Source organism: Canis aureus, chromosome 26 (genome assembly GCF_053574225.1).
Source record: "Canis aureus isolate CA01 chromosome 26, VMU_Caureus_v.1.0, whole genome shotgun sequence".
NCBI classification, from domain to species: domain Eukaryota; kingdom Metazoa; phylum Chordata; class Mammalia; order Carnivora; family Canidae; genus Canis; species Canis aureus.
This window is the reverse complement of record NC_135636.1, coordinates 19,689,092-19,709,045: the sequence shown is the minus strand read 5'-3', so window position 1 is coordinate 19,709,045 and position 19,954 is coordinate 19,689,092. Positions and strand designations below refer to the sequence as shown.

The 19,954-nt window shown below is 39.1% G+C and overlaps 1 protein-coding gene across 1 annotated transcript in view; it reads right to left on the bottom strand.

Moving 5' to 3' along the window:
* Window positions 1-723: 723 nt before the first annotated feature.
* The window catches only part of HAO1 (hydroxyacid oxidase 1), a 48,427-nt gene continuing 29,196 nt past the window's right edge, over window positions 724-19,954 (bottom strand). Inside the window, exons 4-8 of the mRNA XM_077874074.1 lie at window positions 18,854-19,029; window positions 10,257-10,348; window positions 3,913-4,071; window positions 3,735-3,804; window positions 724-1,472 (exon numbers count right to left, since the gene is read on the bottom strand). Coding sequence (XP_077730200.1) covers window positions 1,402-1,472; window positions 3,735-3,804; window positions 3,913-4,071; window positions 10,257-10,348; window positions 18,854-19,029 — 568 coding nt within the window. The 3' untranslated portion in view covers window positions 724-1,401. The remainder of the gene's footprint in view (window positions 1,473-3,734; window positions 3,805-3,912; window positions 4,072-10,256; window positions 10,349-18,853; window positions 19,030-19,954) is intronic.

Sequence of the window (19,954 nt, the reverse complement as noted above, 5' to 3'; positions counted from 1 at the left end):
GCTACCAAGTTCACCTCTAATCTGCCAAATGCCTGGTTTGGGGAATAAACTTAAGTCATGTGACCAGGGCTTCATAAGCACACTACCAGTACAGATTCCACACTCAGAAGGGGGCTTCACACTTGCATTTAATGCTCTGCAGTTGTTGGATTGAAATTCTTAATAATTTTATCTTTGAGTTTGTGTTTTATAAGTAAAAGCCAAGGGACAATGAAACATGTGCTAGGGGCTTGGAGTCTAGAATCACACAATGTCCCATCTCCTGTTATCTGCCCACCTACCCTGAATGAGTCCTGGGCTGACTCACCCACCTGCCAGGGACGGTGTCGCTGTCCACCCCTGGCAGGGTCCTGGGCACAGGCACAGAAGAGTCAGGGCACATCACAGTGTGGTAGGGTCTACAATTGCTCTGTGAGCATCCTCATGCCCAAGGAAACATTTCATTAAATAGCAAATAAAAGATGCCATGACAGGTTAAGAGAGAAACTGTGGAAGGAAAGAAAAGTCTTTTTCCTGCTTTTTGAACAAAGGGGCCACATTTTCATTTGGCGCGATCTTCCCAAATTATGTTACTGGCCCTGCATATGACTGTAAGTGGGAAAAAAAGCAAAAGAATAAAGAAGAGCTAGAAGGTATAAGAGAATGAATGAGGAACAGGGCAGTTACTAGGGTTCAGAGACAAAAGTGATTAAATTTCATATTGTTACAAACGGCCCAGATAGATTCTTTTCAAAAATGCTTTATTTATTTCTGATTAAGAAGCAATATACATAGCATAAAACATTCAGATATATGCAAACACTAAAGATAGGAAGAGAAATCTACATTCAAAGAAGTAGCATAAGTCAGGGGGTTAAAAAGTATCTAGAAAGTCACAAATTACCACCAACTCATCACAATTCTATCAAGAGCTGACTCCTCAGTGTTGGGAAATCTAAATCTCCTGTTTCTCTAGGCATATCCAACCTTTTGAACCTGAGCTTACAATTTAGGAACGCTGCTTTAAGGACATCTAAACACAATGTGGGTTAATAAACAGTGAGATCATTATCTTTTTACCTCAGTGTAGCTACCTCCAATTTTACCAAAGGCTATCTTTTGTTTTTCAGCCCTTTAGCCTGCCAGGGGATGACGTTGTCTAAACACATTTTCAATGTTTTCTTTTTAACAGTTAATATATTTCCAGGATGCAAGTCCATTTCTTTCTAAAAGGTTCCTAGGACACCCATTGAAAAGTCAAAAGCAATGAGCTCAAAGGGATTGCTATTTTGTTGGAGAAGAACGACACCCTTTGTGTTGAAGTGGGGGATTGCAGACTGTGGTCACTCTCTGCACAGTGTCTCTTTGTCAAGTAATACATGCCGAAAAAAAATAATACAGATGGGAAAATATTGTGCACTGTCAGATCTTGGAAACGGCCAAAGGATTTTTCCTCACCAATGTCTTGTCGATGACTTTCACATTCTGGCACCCTGAAAAAATAATGCATACATTTAATATGAAATGAATGCAATAATAATCAGGCAGGTAATCGTTTTCCCAAGGAATGTAAAACTTGACAAATGTAAGGTTTATGATTCAAGGTAGGCTTGCCAAATCTTATGTGGCATGAGACCATTTTTATTACCTAAACAGTCCTTAACACAAAAATGACTGGCACATATTTTTATTAACACAAAGAGTATATTCTTTCTGCCACATTTAATAGAGAGTCAGCAGCTGAAAGCTCTCTTTTAGGATATGTCTGTAGCAAATTAAAATGCATAGTGAGGATTCACAGAATGGCATTCTTCTTGCTGAGGCTATGTCCACACAGGCTCAGTGCAGTAGCAGTAAAACCATTGATCTCAGGAATTCTATCTACGAGGACCATCTGTGATATGGATCACAGAAAAGGAAACCCTCAGTACTTTCAGAAATGGATTATTGACTCAAAATCATTCTTTGCATCTAGAAGTCCATTCTGAGTCAAATTCAAAACAGCCACTAGTAATAATGGTGTTTATTTTTTACTCATTTCTTCAGCAAATACTCTTTGGGTGCCAGGAGTTACTCTACACACTGGGAATACTGCATTAAAGACAACAGACAGGGGGGTCTGGGTGGTTCAGTTGATTAAGCGTCTGCCTTCAGGGCTGGTCGTGATCCCAGGGTCCTGGGATCGAGTCCCGAGTCAGGCTCCCTGCTCAGTGGAGAGTCTGCTTCTCCCTCTCCCTCTACCCTATCGCTCTCTCTCTCGCTCTCTCTCTCTCTCTCTCACCTGATGTCTCTCTCTCAAATAAATAAAGAAAATCTTAAAAAAAAAAAAGACAACAGACAAAGATCCCTGCCTCTTGCTTCTGATATTCTACAGAGGAGAAGATAATATATGATGTAAGTAATTTAAGAAGTAAATTATATGATAAACGATTTATAAGTGATGGGTGCTATGGGAGAAGAATGAAATAGTAACAGGGGAAGAAATCTGAAAGTTGAGTGGGTGGGTGGGTGGAGGATGAATTGACATTTTAAACAGGGTGGTTACGGGATCCCTGGATGGCCCAGCGGTTTAGCGCCTGCCTTTGGCCCAGGGCGCAATCCTGGAGTCCCAGGATCGAGTCCCACATTGGGCTCCCAGTATGGAGCCTGCTTCTCCCTCTGCCTGTCTCTGCCTCTCTCTCTCTCTCATAAATAAATAAATAAATAAATAAATAAATAAATAAATAAAGTGGTCAGGATGGTACCCTTTGAGAAAATATAATTTCAGGGAAGACTTAGAGGATGTTAGCCATGTAGATATCTAGGAGAAGAGCACCCAGGCAGATGGAATAGCCTTCAGGATGAAACATGTCTGACATAGTCAGGGAACAGCAGGAGGTAAATATGGCCTGGGCAGAATTAGGAAGGGTGACAGTAGCAGGAGTTGAGGTCAGAGACGTGACAGTAGTCAAACCACATAAAAGTCTTGTAGATCATTGTAAGGACTTCAGCATTTAGGCTGACTAAACAAACCAAGAGCCATTGGAGGGTTCTCAGAACAGTGGCATGATCTGAATTCCTGTTTGAAGAGATTGTCCTGACTGCCGTGATCAGAACAAGCTGGGAGGGAGAGGAAGGTAAGATAGACAGACCTGCAATGCCCAAGGGGAGAGAGGCTCTGACTAGGAAGAAACATAGAGAAACCATCGCAGTAGTGAAGGAGGTCAGGATCCGATCACATTATGCAGATAGAGCTCCCGTCGAAGTGACTGTGTGAGAGAAATGAGAAGTCAAAATGACTCGAGATTTTTGAAACAATGGTACAAACATGAACCGAGATTGGAGGGTCTTCAGGTGGAGCAGGTTCAATCAAGAAAGTTAGCAGTTTCATTTTGAACAGGTAGAGTTTGAAATGCCACGTAGAAACACCAGGGGAGGTGCTAACTAACCAGTTAGATTTTTTTTTTTTTTTTTTGGTTCATGTGTTATGAGATGAGGAGTATAGCATTTACCCTTCAGGTGCTCACATCTGCCAAAACAGCCCTGATGTTTTGACTGTCAAAGGTAGAGGCAAAGTGACTGTTACTGGCTGTGCACCCTGTGGACTTCCTCTCTGCAGAGAGTGCTCTGTACTAGAGATGTGAGCATGGAGCCAACTTCAAGTTTCATCACAGTCCAGATGACTCCTCTTCTTCCCCCTTGAGCTTACTTCTCTCCACCTGGCTTAAAGCCTACAAAGAGAAAAGAAAGTTGGGAAGGAGAATGGCAAGTCTTACCACTCAAAGCCATGGCCAATCGGAATTCTTCCTTTAGTATCTCAAGGACATCTTGAACACCTTTCTCTCCCTAAGCAAGTAAAAGATACAGATCTTTGAGGTAAGTCGGTCTGACTTGATTCATGCATTTATCTCACCATTGTTGTTTTATATATTTATTTTGTTGTCCTCCAATTACCTGTGAAGCCAAGCCCCAGATGACTGGTCTCCCCACAAACACAGCCTTGGCTCCCAGGGCCAGAGCTTTCAGAACATCAGTGCCTTTCCGAACACCTCCATCCAGGAAGATCTCCACCTTCCCTTCCACAGCCTCCACGATTTCTGGCAGAGCATCAATCTGCGGGGAGGAGAGGTCAATAATGCGATGGTATGCATATTGAATTGTTAGCCAACTCAATCCCCATCATCATTGACCATCTGACAAGGGTTTTGTGTGAAAGCAGCTAAGCAGGTATGGAATCAACAGTAAAAATACCTCTTCGTGAAAGAAAAGGGGTGCAAATGTCAGTAACTAAAACACCAACTAAATTTGGAGTTGAGTGACTTATTTGTGTTTCGAAGTTCAAGACTTTTTTTTTTCTGTTCTGGATGTTCAAAAATCACAATTAAAAAAAAACATAAACAAAATTTTAATACATGTAATGACCTTCTATAGCTATGCTTTATAAAATGCATAGTAGTATGCATACAAGTATCTTGCTCATATAAATTATTCTGTACGTTATTTAGTCATTGAAAATCAGTTGTTAAAATTAATACTCAATTGGTAGTGGAAGTGGTGGGTGTATAATAATGCAAGCAGGGCTAGCAATGAAAAATCTATCCTCTGATTTCCCTGACCAATATCTTTTGCATCCAGCCATATATTAGAGGAACTCTCTATGAAAATATTTTTCTTGCTTTAAAAGGACATGACCACACGCACCTTGAAGGTCCTTGTCTTGACTGACAATTGACAATGAGTTTACAAGAGACTCATAGAGGTTGATCTGGTGGACTGCAGTACAGTTCTTGATCCTTCACAGCACTCAGAAACCACTCTTTTTCCAAGGTAACTTTGCAGTGTTTCCTGCTGGCCTGTTCCTTGACGTTGGCCTTGGCCTTGCGACTTACTTTGGCCAATAACATGTGAGCAAAGGTGGCAGAGTGCCATCTCTGGGCTTAGGCCTTAAACGACCTTATGCATGTCAACTTTCTCTGGCATGTGCTATGAGAGGAGCACCCCCTGCTCAATGCTTTCCCTTTAGCTGGATCCCCAGAATAAATATTCAGGAATTCAGGAAGCAGAGCTAGCCCAGTTAAGCCCAGCTGGACACGAAATGTGGAGCACAGCCACCTAAGGAGTACCAAGTCCAGATCAGCAGACTGCTCCCCCCATCCTGCCTCCCACACCAGTTGACACAAAGTTTCATGGGAATAAATGACTGTTGATTTAAATCACTGAGTTCGGAGTCTGTTGTTTCATAGCATCATGTGGCAATAGCTAATAGAGTTGGCTGATAGCCAATAGAGTTAATAGCTAATAGCTGATACAATTGTCTCTTTTTTATGTAAATCTTTACATTTAGAATCGAAACAATTCCCAAGGTGACTGGTAGGTAAAATCTGGAGGAATTATCCACATTTCTTTCCAAAATAGCTAAGTATAAAATTAAGTCCAATCTCCATTTAAAATGCATGCTGAAGAAGCTACCACACATTCGAATGCAGTTTTTCTAGTCATGATTGTGCTAAAATCACCCAAAGGTTTCCCACTTCTCCCCCAAAATTGTAGAGGCTAAACTTAAAGAGAATTTTATGTAACAGGCTGAAGACCAAATCCTGCTACAGATTTGGAGGAAGTGAAGGCAACTTTTGGCCTGCAGCCCCTTAGTGTTTGGCAGGTAACATGATTTTCCCCCTTTCCTTTTGGCTTTTCTGCCTTGCCAAACATGCTTTGGATCCATTTACATATGTCCCTTTACCTATACATAGTCCTCCTTTTACAGTCAAGCAAGTTACATCAACATATAAATGCTACAATTTCCAAGAGATGATGCAAGCTATAATTAAGCGTATTTCCCCATTTGAAACCAAAACCAAAGAAAAATATTAGCTAGCTTGAGCGCAATACACATTTTCAAAGTCACGCAAATCAAGTCTGTTTACGTTATTTCCAACGCCCAACCTGGCCCAAAAGGAAACTAATAAGGATACTTAAAATGTGAATTCTGGGCTACAAAAACGGAACCCAGATTGGTGTTTTGTGTGTCTGTGGACAAGGATGTTCTATTCATTGCTGAACATTCCTATCCTCCCTCTTTTTCTTTCTGTAGCTGTCGTTTTACAAGGTATATATTTCAGAAAATAATTCTGATCAGAGGAGATTAAAAAAGTAAATACAGTAGACAAATCCACTATTTTATGACTGTTACATTTCCTCTTTCCAGGTTGCTACACATCTGAGAAACCATTCATTTAGACTTTTCCTTCCTTAGTGATTCTTTAGACAACTAATTGTGGGCTCACCTCTGGTGGGATTAATCTATAGGAAAATACACTAAGATCCCAATATACTGGCTAACTCATCCATCCATTTGCTGACTTAGGTCCTTTATTGAGGACCCTATATATTCAAGTCACTATGCTAGATGGCCTAACGGACCCAAAAAGACTCCCACAGGGTTGTGACTTACAATGAGCCTTTTTCCCATTCCTGCCTAAGTCACACTCTTCAGGATGTTCTCTGTCCCACAAAATTACTCATAAGGAGTACCCACCTTTCTGTCTTCCCATAGCCTCCATCAGGATACTCCCAATAGCTGATGTTTTGGGTATGGAGTCCTTTAAAGGTTTCAAACCAAAGCAGGGTACCTGAGCAGCTCACTCGGCTAAGCGGTTAAGCAGCTGACTTTTGATTTAAACTCAGGCCCTGATCTCAGGGTCCTTAGATTTTGCCCCGCATCTGCTTAAGATTCTCTCTCTCCTTCTCCCTCTGCCCCCTCCCAACCAGCTTCCTGTCTCTCTCCCTAAAAAAGGCGGGGGGGGGGGGGGGTTTCAAACCAAAGCAATTGAACATAGACAAAAGCAGATAAAGCCAGAGCTGCTTTAGTTAAAAGCAAAGAATCAGAGTCCAGGTTACTATCCAAAAATCTTCTCTTGACTCTCTGCCCCACCCCACCCATTATACTTTACCAGGCAGTCCTGGATGGGGTTTCTACTAAGCACGCTTGGAAAATCACTGGTTCCTATAGGCTTGACTGATTGTTCACAATTGCAAGAATGGCTGCAATTATTTCCCTCCTTATCTCCATTTCCTTGCAATGTGATATTTCTGTTCCTCCCAGAGAGAAGAGAAATGAGGCTAGAAGAGTCTATTTCCCCATCCTTTGCATCTAAACTACCCTTAGGATCTGATTTCACCAATAGAGTATAGAGAGAACAGAACAGAGAGAAGCTACAGCACGCCTGTCCTAGGCCTCAGTCTCAAGAGGACTTGCACTTTTGCACTTACCCTCTAGGAAACCTGCCACCTTGTGAGAACCAGCCTATCTACTGTGCTAGATGTGAGACAACACAGAACTATCCCTGCTGAAATTACCCTCCACCAGCCTGTCCTAGTCAACCCAGCAGCTGACCACATACATACAAGTAAGCTCAGCCAACACCAGAAAAACTTTCTAGCAGATTTCAACCCAAATTGCAACTCACAAAACTGTGACATGAATAAACAGCTATTGAATTTTGGCCAGTAACTTTCAGAGTGGTTTGTTACCCAGCAAAAGCTAATTAATACATCAACTGTTTCTCAAAGGTAGAATTGCATGGTTACCTTTTAGAAGGAAAAATAGGGGCATCTGGGTGGCTCAGCGGGTTGAATGCCCAACTCTTGATTTTGGCTCAGGTCATGATCTCTGGGTCGTGAGATCAAGCCATATATTGGGCTCTGCACTGGGCATGGAGCCTGCTTAATATTCTGTCTCTCTCTCTCTTCCTCTGCCCTCCACACCCATTTGCTTTCTCTCTCAATCACTCTCTAAAAAATAAATAAATAAATAAATAAATAAATAAATAAATAACAATAATAATAAATAATAAATAAAAGGAAAAATAAAATCTCTTAAGATCTCATAGAACAGGCCCAAGGACTTAATTTTGAAATGATTGACTTAACAACCCAAATGTTATTTCATGAAAATTTTTTATAGTTGAACATTTTAACTAGAAAAGAATGTCATATTTTTAAGTTTAAGGTAGTTTGGGTTCAGTTAGCATCAAAACAAAAATGAAAAAATGTTAAAAAAAAAATCCTAGGGTTCAAAGACTCCAGAGAATCCATCTTTAGACCCTAGTTTGAGATGATCCAGAACTATGGATTTTGAAAATCAATTTGATGCTGCCATTTTGTTCACTATTACTTCAAGAGCAATCTTTCTTTTCTTTTCAAGTAAGCTCTACACTCGACATGTAACTTGAAGTCACGACCCAAGGTCAAAAATCACATGCTCTACCTGCTGAGCCAGCCAGGCACCCATCTTTAAGGGCAATCTTGGCCACATTATTATCTTGAGTGTAGGAACATTGACATGAACTCAATTTGTAACTCTTTGCTCCTCATCTGAAAACCTATCCACTGAGGGAAAAATGTCTTCACTGTAAACTGAATCTAATTTCACATTTCTCTCACCATCATAGGCCTTAAATGTGCTCTAAAGTATGAGGCAAAACTCAAGCAAGCATCTCCTCTCTTCACACAGCATGCAAAGGGGAGTGTCATTGTTTTTTTAAAACAGTCTCGAAGACCACAGCTCAAAAAGCTCTTTTAGATAAGTTTCCATATCCCCTCAGCCAGAGGGAAATAAACCACTCCATTTAGATATTTTCCCCTTAAAATCTAGTTAGATTTGATTTCAGTAGATTTAGATTTTATTTTTAGAAAACAAACTTAATTTGGCCTGCACACTAAGTCTATGTCTTCATACACAAGAAAGGCATAAATCTGCAAAAGAGCCTCAAGCTGTGACCAACTTCTCCTCCGTGCCCAGAGGAAGTCTTCATTCTCCACTTCTCTTTACCTGAAGGCAACATTTAATATCACCTAAGAAGATGAGTCTCTATAAGTAAAGCTGAACTGGAAAGGACTGAAAACTTCCAGTTTTGTGATTTGATTCTCGACCCTGTGATCCTATAGTGTGCAAAGATGAGATTCATTCCTGTCATTAGTGCTTTAGGAAAAACTGTGAATACATATATGGACGGCATCCGATATTTCCCCATAGTTGTTTAGGGTCTGTCCTAAGACCCATATAAGTGGTTTATGGATTTATCTAAATCAACGTGCTAGTTCAATGACAGTAAACCACTACTACTTGACAAAATTATTTGTCCTACTGTAATTCCAGTTGTTCGAATAAATTCACTGGTCATCCCAATTAAAGCCATCCATACAAAAACCATGACTGAACTACTCTGATAACATCTGAAAACCGTCTTGGGGCAAATTGCTCTCCTTCGCAGTTTTTTGTTGTTTGGGTTTTTTTTTTTAAGATTTTATTTATTTATTCATAAGAGACACACAGAGAGAGAAGCAGAGAATTAGGAAGAGGGAGAAGCAGGTTCCTCACAGGAAGCCTGATGTGGGACTGGATCCCCAGACCCGGGATCACACCCTGAGCCAAAGGCAGACCTTCAACCCCTGAGTTACCCAGGTGTCCCTCCTTCACAGTTTTAACTCAGTCCCATGTCTTTTCAAGCCACTTTGCTTTACTTTTATATCTAGATTCTGGATTCTAACTTGCCTGGTACAGTGTGTACAGTGTCTGAAAAACCATAGATGCACACTGGAATCTCATGGGTAACTTTAAAAAATACTGGTGCCTATGCCCCCCACCCCCAGATATTCTGATGAATTGATCTATTGTGTAGCCTATACATCAGGATTCTTTAAAGTTTCCCAGATGATTCTAATATGCAGCCAAGCTAGTTCACAGCTCAAGCAGAAGAGCCAATTTGCAGGGGACCTCCCCTTACCTGGGTGCTAGAATTTCTATTCCTTCCCCCCACCCACCTACCCTCTCTCTCAGCTTCTCAACGCCCATAACCGCAGGAATTTCAGGCTTCCTCTCCTCCTGACTTCTTATACCAATGACCTCAAACTCTCTACCCAAGCCTTTTATAATTACAATTGTCTGTTAGTTCCTCTAACTCTCATGACATAATCATTTCTTTCATACTTTAACTTACATTATACCTTTCAGTATACCTATGAACACAAGAATAATCTCTGTGACAAAGGACTCATTATTTTTTAACAGTGACTTTTATAAGTTTACAAATAAATGTATTGGATTAATTAATGATCCAATTTAGGTAGTTATATACCACTAAATTTAAAATCCAAGGCCTCATATATTATATGCACATATTTTACCCCGAGTGTTCACACACAAAAAATACACAGAAAAGAGCCAGGCATAGATATAGTCAAAACTGTGATGGAAATGAGAACTCGAAAGGGAAATCTCAGCATTTACTGAAACTCACAGTGGCTGGCACCCCATCAAGTTGTCGAGCTCCATGATTCGACACCAATATCCCATTCAAACCATGTTTAACTGCCTCCTTGGCATCATCACCTGGAAAGAGCAAGAGAGACATTGTATAAAAAAGGCTATTTAGGGATTCCTGGGTGGTGCAGCGGTTTGGCGCCTGCCTTTGGCCCAGGGCGCGATCCTGGAGACCCGGGATCGAATCCCACGTCGGGCTCCCGTTGCATGGAGCCTGCTTCTCCCTCTGCCTGTGTCTCTGCCTCTCTCTTTCTCTGTGACTATCATAAATAAATAAAAAAATTAAAAAAAAAAGGCTATTTAATAGAATGCTTGGATTTAAAAGGTGAAAGGTCCCAGTCAAAGGGAGTCTGACCTCACACATCTATACCTTGTTCAAAACATTTAGCATAGAAAGACATCAAAGTTTAGGTCTAGAAGAGTAGTGACAGTCTCCTTCACCAAAATATTAGCACTTATAACAATTGAATCATGACATAAAATATTCAATAGACAGCAAATTGACATGCAGTTAAAATTTATTTACTCTGACAAGAAAACACCCCTGCTAAGTATTTTTATTATTATTAATAAGAGCATACCATTTAGCAGAATTATTCCTCTGTAATTTGGATAGCATAAAAGAATACATGAGTGTCAAGCACCTGAAGAGTAACATGGAGGGAACAAGTCTATTCCAAAAATATTCTTTAATATCTTCAATAATTATCTTAAGTTCTATTGTTCTATAATTAAATGGGTTTTGCCATTGAAGTCTATAAAAATATATAAAAATTAAAATCATACACTACATTTCTACTCATGCTTCAAAATATGCTAACTTCTTAAAATATAGTTTTAAAATAGAGTAACATTCTCTCAAACCAATTTTTAAGAGCAAATCTTGATCTTTATTGCTTGCTATAAATGATATTAGCAAAGGTTTACAAAAACAGACACAAAATTACCAAATCCATGAACTCTTTTCAAACCAATTTCTAACACATTTTTTGTATTTTATGTTTTGAACTATTATTTTCAGCATGCTCCCAATAAACCATTAGGAAATGTAAGCAGGTGGATACAGAACACTGAACATTGTATATGTTCATAAATTCAGCAATGGGAATCAAGGGTAGATCTGACTAGGAATAATTTTAAAAGACTCATAAAAGAACCTCTAATTCTGACTATTTTAAAATTTTATCTAGGGGCAGCTGGGTGGCTCAGTGGTTGAGCATCTGCCTTCGGCTCAGGTCGTGATTGCAGGGTCCTGGGATCGAGTCTCACGTCTGGCTCCCCACAGGGAGCCTGCTTCTCCCTCTGCCTATGTATCTGCCTCTCTCTCTCTGCATCTCTCATGAATATATAAACAAAATCTTTAAAACAAAAATTTGGCTAAAAACATCATCTTACAAGCTGTGCTTTATTGACTGCTGGTTTTTAAATATTCCCATAAAAAATGATGGTAGCATTATTTTTCTTCTAAAATTATAGGTAGATGAAATGTTAAGCTTATGTTTTATGGACAGAATGCCTGTGTCCCCCGCCCAAATTCATATGTTGAAACCCTAACCTCCAGTATGATGATATCTGGAGACGGTGCCTTTGGAAAGTCAGCAGGGTTTGATGAGGTCATGAGAGTGGGGTTTTCGCGAGGGTATTGGTGCCCTTATAAGAAAACACTGGGGAGCTTGTTGGCCAATCCTGCACACCCCCATGCCCCCAGGTCCTCCTCATACAAAGAACAGGTCATGTAAGCACACAGGGAAAAGGCGACTTCTACAACCTAAGGGAAGAGCTTGTACCAGAAACTGACCAGGCTGGAACCCTAATCTCAAATTTCCAGCCTCCAGAACTATGAGAAAATAAGTGTGTGTTGTGTGAGCCACACGGTCTATGGCGTTTTGTTACAGCAACCAGGGCTGACCTAGACATCATGTACTTGCATTGTTCTTGTTAGGATCCACCTTTAAGAAAGGTGCTATGATGAGCAAAAAAACACAATGAAGTCGTATGAAAGGTGTTCTGCTACATGAAGTGGCAGTGTTTACCAACTAATTACTTTATATGCTATCTGTTCACCTCCAAGCCTGTGTTGTATTACGCATTTTGTTATATATTCAATATATGATTGATATTCCCTACTTATTTCATATTAAATATAAAATCTCATGTTTCTGTAACACTGATTTGGCTATCTGTCTTAATCCAAGCATGCACTCACTGCAGATGGTGAAGTGTTCTTGGAAACTTCTGAGTCGCCCACAGGGAAAAGGCCCTAGCACCAAGATTGAGAGATGATTCCCCACTCCCTGCCCCGATCCCATTGATTGATTCCTATTTTAAATTTTAATGTTGCTTCATATTTGGACCATACATGTTTTATTTTCCTGGATCTATAATTGCTTCCACCACCCCTGCCCCCCACCGCTTTTTCCTCTAGTTACCATGAGCCTTAAGACTATCTTCCAATTATAGGGTGCCTGGGTGGTGCAGTCATTTGAGCATCTGACTCTTGGTTTGGGCTTGGGTCTTGATCTCAAAGTGTGAAATTGAGCCCTGCATTGGGCTCCACATTCAGTAAGGAGTCTACCTGACAGTCTTATTTTCCCTCTGGAGACATCCCCTCTTTATCTTCTTTCTCCATCTTACTCTGATTACTCTCAAGGTTGACTGCGGACCTTCGTCCTATAGGATTGCTCCTACTCTCTGTGAGTTGAATTCCTTGAAGTCTAATTTATGACTTCATTTGGCTTAAGTTCTCATTTGTGTGTAGTACATTCATTCCTTTGCAAGCTCTTAAAAAGGGATCCGTGGGAGGTAACTTACAGAGCATTTAAATAACTACTTTTACCTTTGGTGATTGGATTAGGTATAATATTCTAGGTTGAAAATCCTTTTCCTTAGAACTTTAAAGACATTACTCCACTGTCTTCTAGTGTTGTTGCTGACAAGAAGATTGATGTTAGTTTGGCCCCCACTCTTTGTTAATAGCCTATGTTATGTTTGTTTTCCTTCTTTATGCCCATTTTCCCCCTGAAATTTAATAAGGGGATATAATAAATTATAATTTGCTTTCTCAGTCTAATGAATTATGTCTAAACATTCAGACACTGCTTCTCTAATAATTCCCTCCCTGCCTCTTTCCTATATTTTCTATCTGAAGCCCCTATCAGTTGGATATTGGACATTTTAAAGGGTCTTCAGGACTCTGTTTCATTTAATCATGTTTTCCATTTGTCTTATTGTTTTTTATATTTTGGGAAACGTCATGGACTCTCTTGTTAAATCAGTAACTTCATTTTTAATTCCAGAAATCATGTTTTTCATCTTTGAGAGCTGTTTTTTTTAATATTCTGATTTTCTCTTCATTGCAGACTTTTCTTATTTAGGTATACTTTCAGCTTCTCTGAGTCTATGATTTAGAATTTTTTAAGTTCTTTTTTTGAGTTTTTTGTGTGGTTTTGTTTTGTTTTGTTTTGTTTTATCTTTTTCCTCTGGGATCAGCTTTTCTGTAGATTTATCTTGGCCTTTTATGTTTTGGTGTTTCCGATATGCCTTGTGATGCTACATTTTCCATTTATATTTAAGGAAGAAAGATTTGGGTCACTGCTTTGGCTCCCTGGGCTGTTTTGTAAATCATTTTTATTCCTTCCAAGTCTTTGCCTAGAGTAGAAACTCTTGGAGCTCCATGTGAGACAAAACAAAGAATGTTAACTAAGGGGCTACTGGACTGTGAGCTCCTCAAATGTCAGGATTGAAAACAGCATCATGTCATATTTTAAGTGTTATCCACCCCTAGGTGTCCCAGCCATCCATTCATTTCTTTAGAAAGGATTGAGCTACTATGCCAAATTGCCCATTGTTGCACAAGCGATGAGGGAGGACAGGATGGCTGGCTGCTGTAAGAGCTTCACAAATAGAGCTCCCATGAATCCCCTAGCTTTCTTTTGCACTTCTCATCTGCCATCTTTGTCATACTTGCAGATTAGACATCTAGTCCCTCTTCAGCATCAACTGCAGAATCTCACTTGTCCCTCCAGGGCTCTCTCTGAGCCTATCTTGAGGGGCAATTTTCTTTGCATTTCCCTCATATCAACACGTTCCCTTACATTTTGTTTCTCTCATAAATTTCTCTCAGTTTCTCTGCTGTGTGTGCTCCTCATCTTCCTTTGCTTTGTTGTTATAGACATATGTTAATTTCAGCAGCATTGTGGGTTTGATGAGAGGGTACATATGTACTCAAGTCCATCATTTGGAACAAGAAGCCCAATATGTTACCAACTTAAAACATGTTTGGGAAAATGATCCTCCAAAAATACGGCCTTAATACAAAGTAAAATGTGTTTGGAATTGGGGACATTTGCTTTGGCTGTCTAATTGTGTACATGATATCAAAACATCAAATCAAAAGAAAAAAATCAGAATTGTTACAACCTATATTTTCAGAAATTGAAAATTATCAAAAAGCTGATCCTATACAGTATGAAAAAATGACGAACTGCTTCGGCTTAGTAATCAGACCAGGTGGATTTGAATCTTGTATCTGCCACTTGCTTACTATGTAAATGGCAAGTTTCTTAATTTCTTTGTGCATTGGTGTCCAAAATCATAAAATAGGGATAATAATTTACATAAGATTGTCCTGTGGATTAAGTTAGTTTAAGGAGTGTTTAGAAAGAGCCTGACACATGTTGAGCACTCAGATAAATATTAACTGTTACTATTAATTTCATCTGATGGTGCAGGAAGTGTAAACTCAGAAAATGAGTAAGTGAAGGAAAATCCATTTGCTGGATGCTTTTGGCAAGTCTGAGCTTTGTCTATAACAATAAATTTTCATCCTAGTCAGGATTATGATTATAAAGAGCCTTTCATTTGAAGTAAATGCTACTTAAGCAACAGTTTTTTCATCTCCTGTCATTTCAAGTGGTTTTCCAGGTTTTCTAGACAGTGCTGGGAATGTAGGGGGAAATGATAGAATGGTTTGCTCAGAAGATAAGATCATGAATGTCCAGAGAGGCAAAGTAAGAATAATTTATGACCAAATATGAACCCCTTTCATTAGTTGCCTATGAAACCTGGTCCAAGTTTTACATTTTATTTTAACCCAGAGAGGAAAACAGTGTGTTTTAACAGGAGGGTGAAAATGTTCTGACTTAGAAAAACTTCATATTTTCATTAATCCTTAAAGTTTACTGTTATGGCATTCCACATATGTTAATTTGCCAATTAATACATTAATTGATTGACAAATACAATAGTCAGTAGAGGATAGCACTGTTTGCTATCTTACTGATATATTATTTCTATATTTAATCAGAAAAAATAAGTGAAATATAAGTACTCAAGATTTACCCTGCAGCCTTTGGAGCTTTGGACTCAGGGCTCTGCTATCTCACAGGAATTTAGTAACTAAATCCTAGGTGCACGGCAGCAGTTTTGAGCACAATCTGGAAACACTGAGTGAATATCTTTGAGAGTGTTGTGAAGAAACGTACATAGGAAAAGAGCTAATTACAGTTTTTGAGAAACAAAAAGCCACTATGGAAATACCACAGAATAGTTTAATTTTTTTTTTAATTTTAAAACAATTCTGAAAAGCATTATGCCTTTGTACATAAAGTCATTTGTTTATTAGCATGAGTTTTGGCGAAGACCAAATCCTATCTCATATATATCCCTGGAGTTTGTGTTGAAGTTTCCCAAGGGCAGAGTTTAACCACAGCAAGAGATTATATCTTGTACTTCAATTTGCATTCGTTAAGATACAATTCTTAAAATGGTGGTAAGGGGGGATTTCATTGAGGTCTTTCCAGCTCCCATGATTTCATGTTCCTGCAAACATAATCTATACCTTGCTGGTCAAAGGAAAATGAAAGAGGATGGGTGACATTCAGTCTACCCATGTGACTTCTGGATGAAGATCTGTGAAATAGTGAGAACTGGATTTCCCAGAATTTGCCCTACTCCTTCCTTGCCCCCACCCCCAAGATTGAGTTTGTGCACTACTTGATGCAGTTGTCATGGAGATGATTCTAGTTTGTTAAATAAATGAAATAAATAGTTACAGAAAAACTAGACAATGTAAACTGTGCATGTATAAATAAGTTATTTCCTTTCAAATGCCAAATGCTCCATCTCTCTTTCTCTTGATTTTGAGCTCTATCTAATTATATAGACTCATAGTTTTCACTGAGGATTCTACTCAATAAACATTTGGTCTATCTACTGTGTGTAAAACATTATGAAATATGTGGAAAGATGTCATATGATTCATATGAGTGAAAAAAAAAAAAAAGAGGTGATGGTGGGGGTGGTGGTTCTAGGTAAGATGACCACAGAAAGAAGTTCTAGAAGCCAGAGTATTTTCTCAATGTAGCACATGATAGTGAAGTCTAATTGAATAGATTTGCATCATATCCTAGAGGACAGAGTTGTAGAAAATGGTATATATTACAAATCCTAAATTGAAAAGTTGGTTAAAAAATTAAATAACCGGGATGCCTGGGCAGCTCAGTGATTGGGCACCTGCCTTGGGCTCAGGTCATGATCCTGGGATCCAGGATCAAGTCCCACATTGGGCTCCCTGCATGGAGCCTGCTTCTCCCTCTGCGTATGTCTCTGCCTATCTCTCTCTCTCTCTCTCTCTCTCTCCGTCTCTGTGTGTGTCTCCCATGAATAAATAAATAAATCTTAAAAAAAAATTAAATAACCTCATTCTTATATATGTTCCCTATTTAATGCAGACAAATAGGAGATAAGACAAAAAACTTCATTCTTCTTTGGTGTTTTAAGCCATTTGCCCTCGGCCACCTATGTGATGAGAGTGAATTAAATACTTGGAATGGCATTAATTTTCTAATTCAATCACACCTTCTCAGTTTCCTGAGGTAGGCCACCATCATCTCTTGCCTGGACAATAACCATTTCTTAAATGTCCCCCTGACCACAACTTTGCCACCATTAGGTCCATTATACAATGCTTGATTTTCTAAAATGCTAATCTGATGAGGTTGCTTCCCTGATCAGGAGCCTCAGTGGTTCTCAAATATCTTAAAGCCTACATGTTTCATAAAGTGTTACTCAGACTGCTTTATTTTGCCATTATTCCAGTCTGAGTCTTTTGATATCAAGGGAAACTCAGGCATTATCTTTCATTCTGAAATAAAACCTTCCCTAAACCACTCTTCTAAATTTCCATTCCCTATTTTATACCCCACCTTAATGCTGCATGTCTGTATGCAGCACCTGTAACATCTTACTGCCCCCAAAATTCTTGTTTATATGTCTGTCTCCTACAAAAATGGGCTCTCCTTTGGGCCAAGGACCTCAAATTATTATTTTACTTTCAACTTTAGCACACATTAAGCATGATAAATGTTTACAAAATGAATGCCTGAGTGAGTGAATAACTAAATGGATGAATGAATGAATGAATGAATGAGGCAGAACCATTAGGTTAATAGCTCTAACAATCATGGCTGATAATATGGATACCAGTCAAGTAAGTGAAACTGTTGTTGAAAGGTGTCTCTCACACTAAGATCTACTCTTTGCAGTATATAATCCACAGAAATTTTGAACTAGAACTATGTATGACTAACAGGGAAGAATGTAACAGTATTTTTTAATAGCACAAATTAAGACAGATCTGGATTTAAACATATCTCCACTACTTAAAAGCTTTACTGGGTCCATTCTTTTATTTTTTTAACTTCATTTCTGCATCCTTAAGATTAAATAAACAAAGCCTGTGGCATGCCTATAGCTTTATAAATAGGGCCACGTGACTCACATATTCAAATAACACGGATGAAATGTTGTGATTAGAAGCTGTTGTTGATCCTGAGATAAGTTAATAGAGTCTCTCATTTCAGAGCCATTTGCTTAAATATTCACATTTAAAATAAGTTTTTGGCAGTTTTCTATATAATCAACTGAAAAAAATGTTTTCTAAGGCAAGAAAACATTTTTGTGGGTGAATGCATTTATACTCCAAATTACTGAAGTCATCGGTACCTCCCTGTGGGATTTGAATACATGTGGATACTGGGGAAGCAGTCAAGTTTCTTAATACCCATGATGTGATATTTGAGGATTTTAATGTTGTAGTCAGCCTCTTTAGAAGGAGATGATGTGGGATTCACCACACTCAAAAATCAGTGCTAGTCTTTGGTATTTGCAGGGAACAAGAGAAAAATAGAAAAGGCTCTTGAAACAGATCTGGTTGTCATGATATCAGTTTGGTTTTCTTTTTGGTCTGAGAGCAGTTTGTTGTAGCTTTCAGACACAGCAATAAACTCAAGACCATTTGTCTAGATCTTGTCAAACTCCCTGATTTAGTGATGGCTTCAAAATCAGGCAACAGTATTCCATGTTACCATGAAGGTAATTTTTTACTTCATGGGAGCCCTGCTTTTCAGTGTATTAACCAAGAATGAAGAACTATTTACTCAAGTCAACAGAGAGAATTGAGATGTGGGATGTCTCCTTAGATTTCCACGTTAATTTTTCCTGATTTTCTTCTTTTAAACATATCATGGTCATATTTACAAAGAATCATAAGATCGGTATAAGAAATACACAAACCTCTCAAAATGCCTTTTGCAACAATTGGCAGTGAGGTCAGCCCCCTCAGCCATTTAATATCCTCCCAGCTGATCGATGGGTCTATTGATTTAGCAACATACGTAGCAAGTCCACTGTTGTCTCCAAAATTTTCCTTAGGAGAAAATGCTAAATCATTGGTTTCAAAATTTTTCATCCTGAAATAAAGAGATACATAAAATGAGAACCTTCCCAAAGTTAGAGATAATTTTACAATGACTCATTCAATGAAAAATGAAATGCCACTCTTTTCAGATCAACTGGATGTTCCTCAACCATCTATAGGTTCGTTGCATACATATTTCCATGTTTTGATGTAAGATTCCAGGCTGGGGTGCCTGGGTGGCTTAGTTGATTAAGCATCTGCCTTCAGCTCAGGTCATGATATCATGGTGCTGGGATTGAGTCCCTGCAGAGCAGGGAGCCTGTTTTTCCCTCTGCCACTGCCTCTTTCTATCACTCATGAATAAATAAATAAAATCTTTTTAAAAAGAGAGAGAGATTCCAGGCCAAATGTGTCAATCAAGTGGACTTAATTGGTCACTTAAAGTTTAATGTATGTCTTAGGCTATGTTTTTATAAAATAAATCAGTTATACATGATCTCCAGAATTTCCCATCAGGATTAAGGTTCAGTTGCCTATAGTCAGAGCTATCTTGGCAACATGCCCACTGTTTGCTGCCTTCCCTCCCTTGCACCACTTCCCCACTCCTCTACCAGTATTCCCTTCATTTTCCAAAGGAACTACTTGCATTTAAATCACTGACTGATAGTCTTCTCCTAGGGGAACCCAGACTGAGACACAACCCCACTTTCCCTGTATCTACTTTTACTGACCCAACTTAGACCAGGATTTCTCTAACTTACTGGTAAGACTCTGCTACTGGCTCACTCTACACCTAAAATCTTTCCTCTTGGCTTAAGATCCTGATATCCTGACTAGATTTTGGCAGTTCCCTGACCTAGGGACAAAGTTTTTTTCTGCTTGTACCTCTGATCACTGACTGGATAGATGACCATCTGGATACACAGTGGCATCAACCCTGTGACCTAGCTGCCTACAGACTCAAATCTAATTGCAAA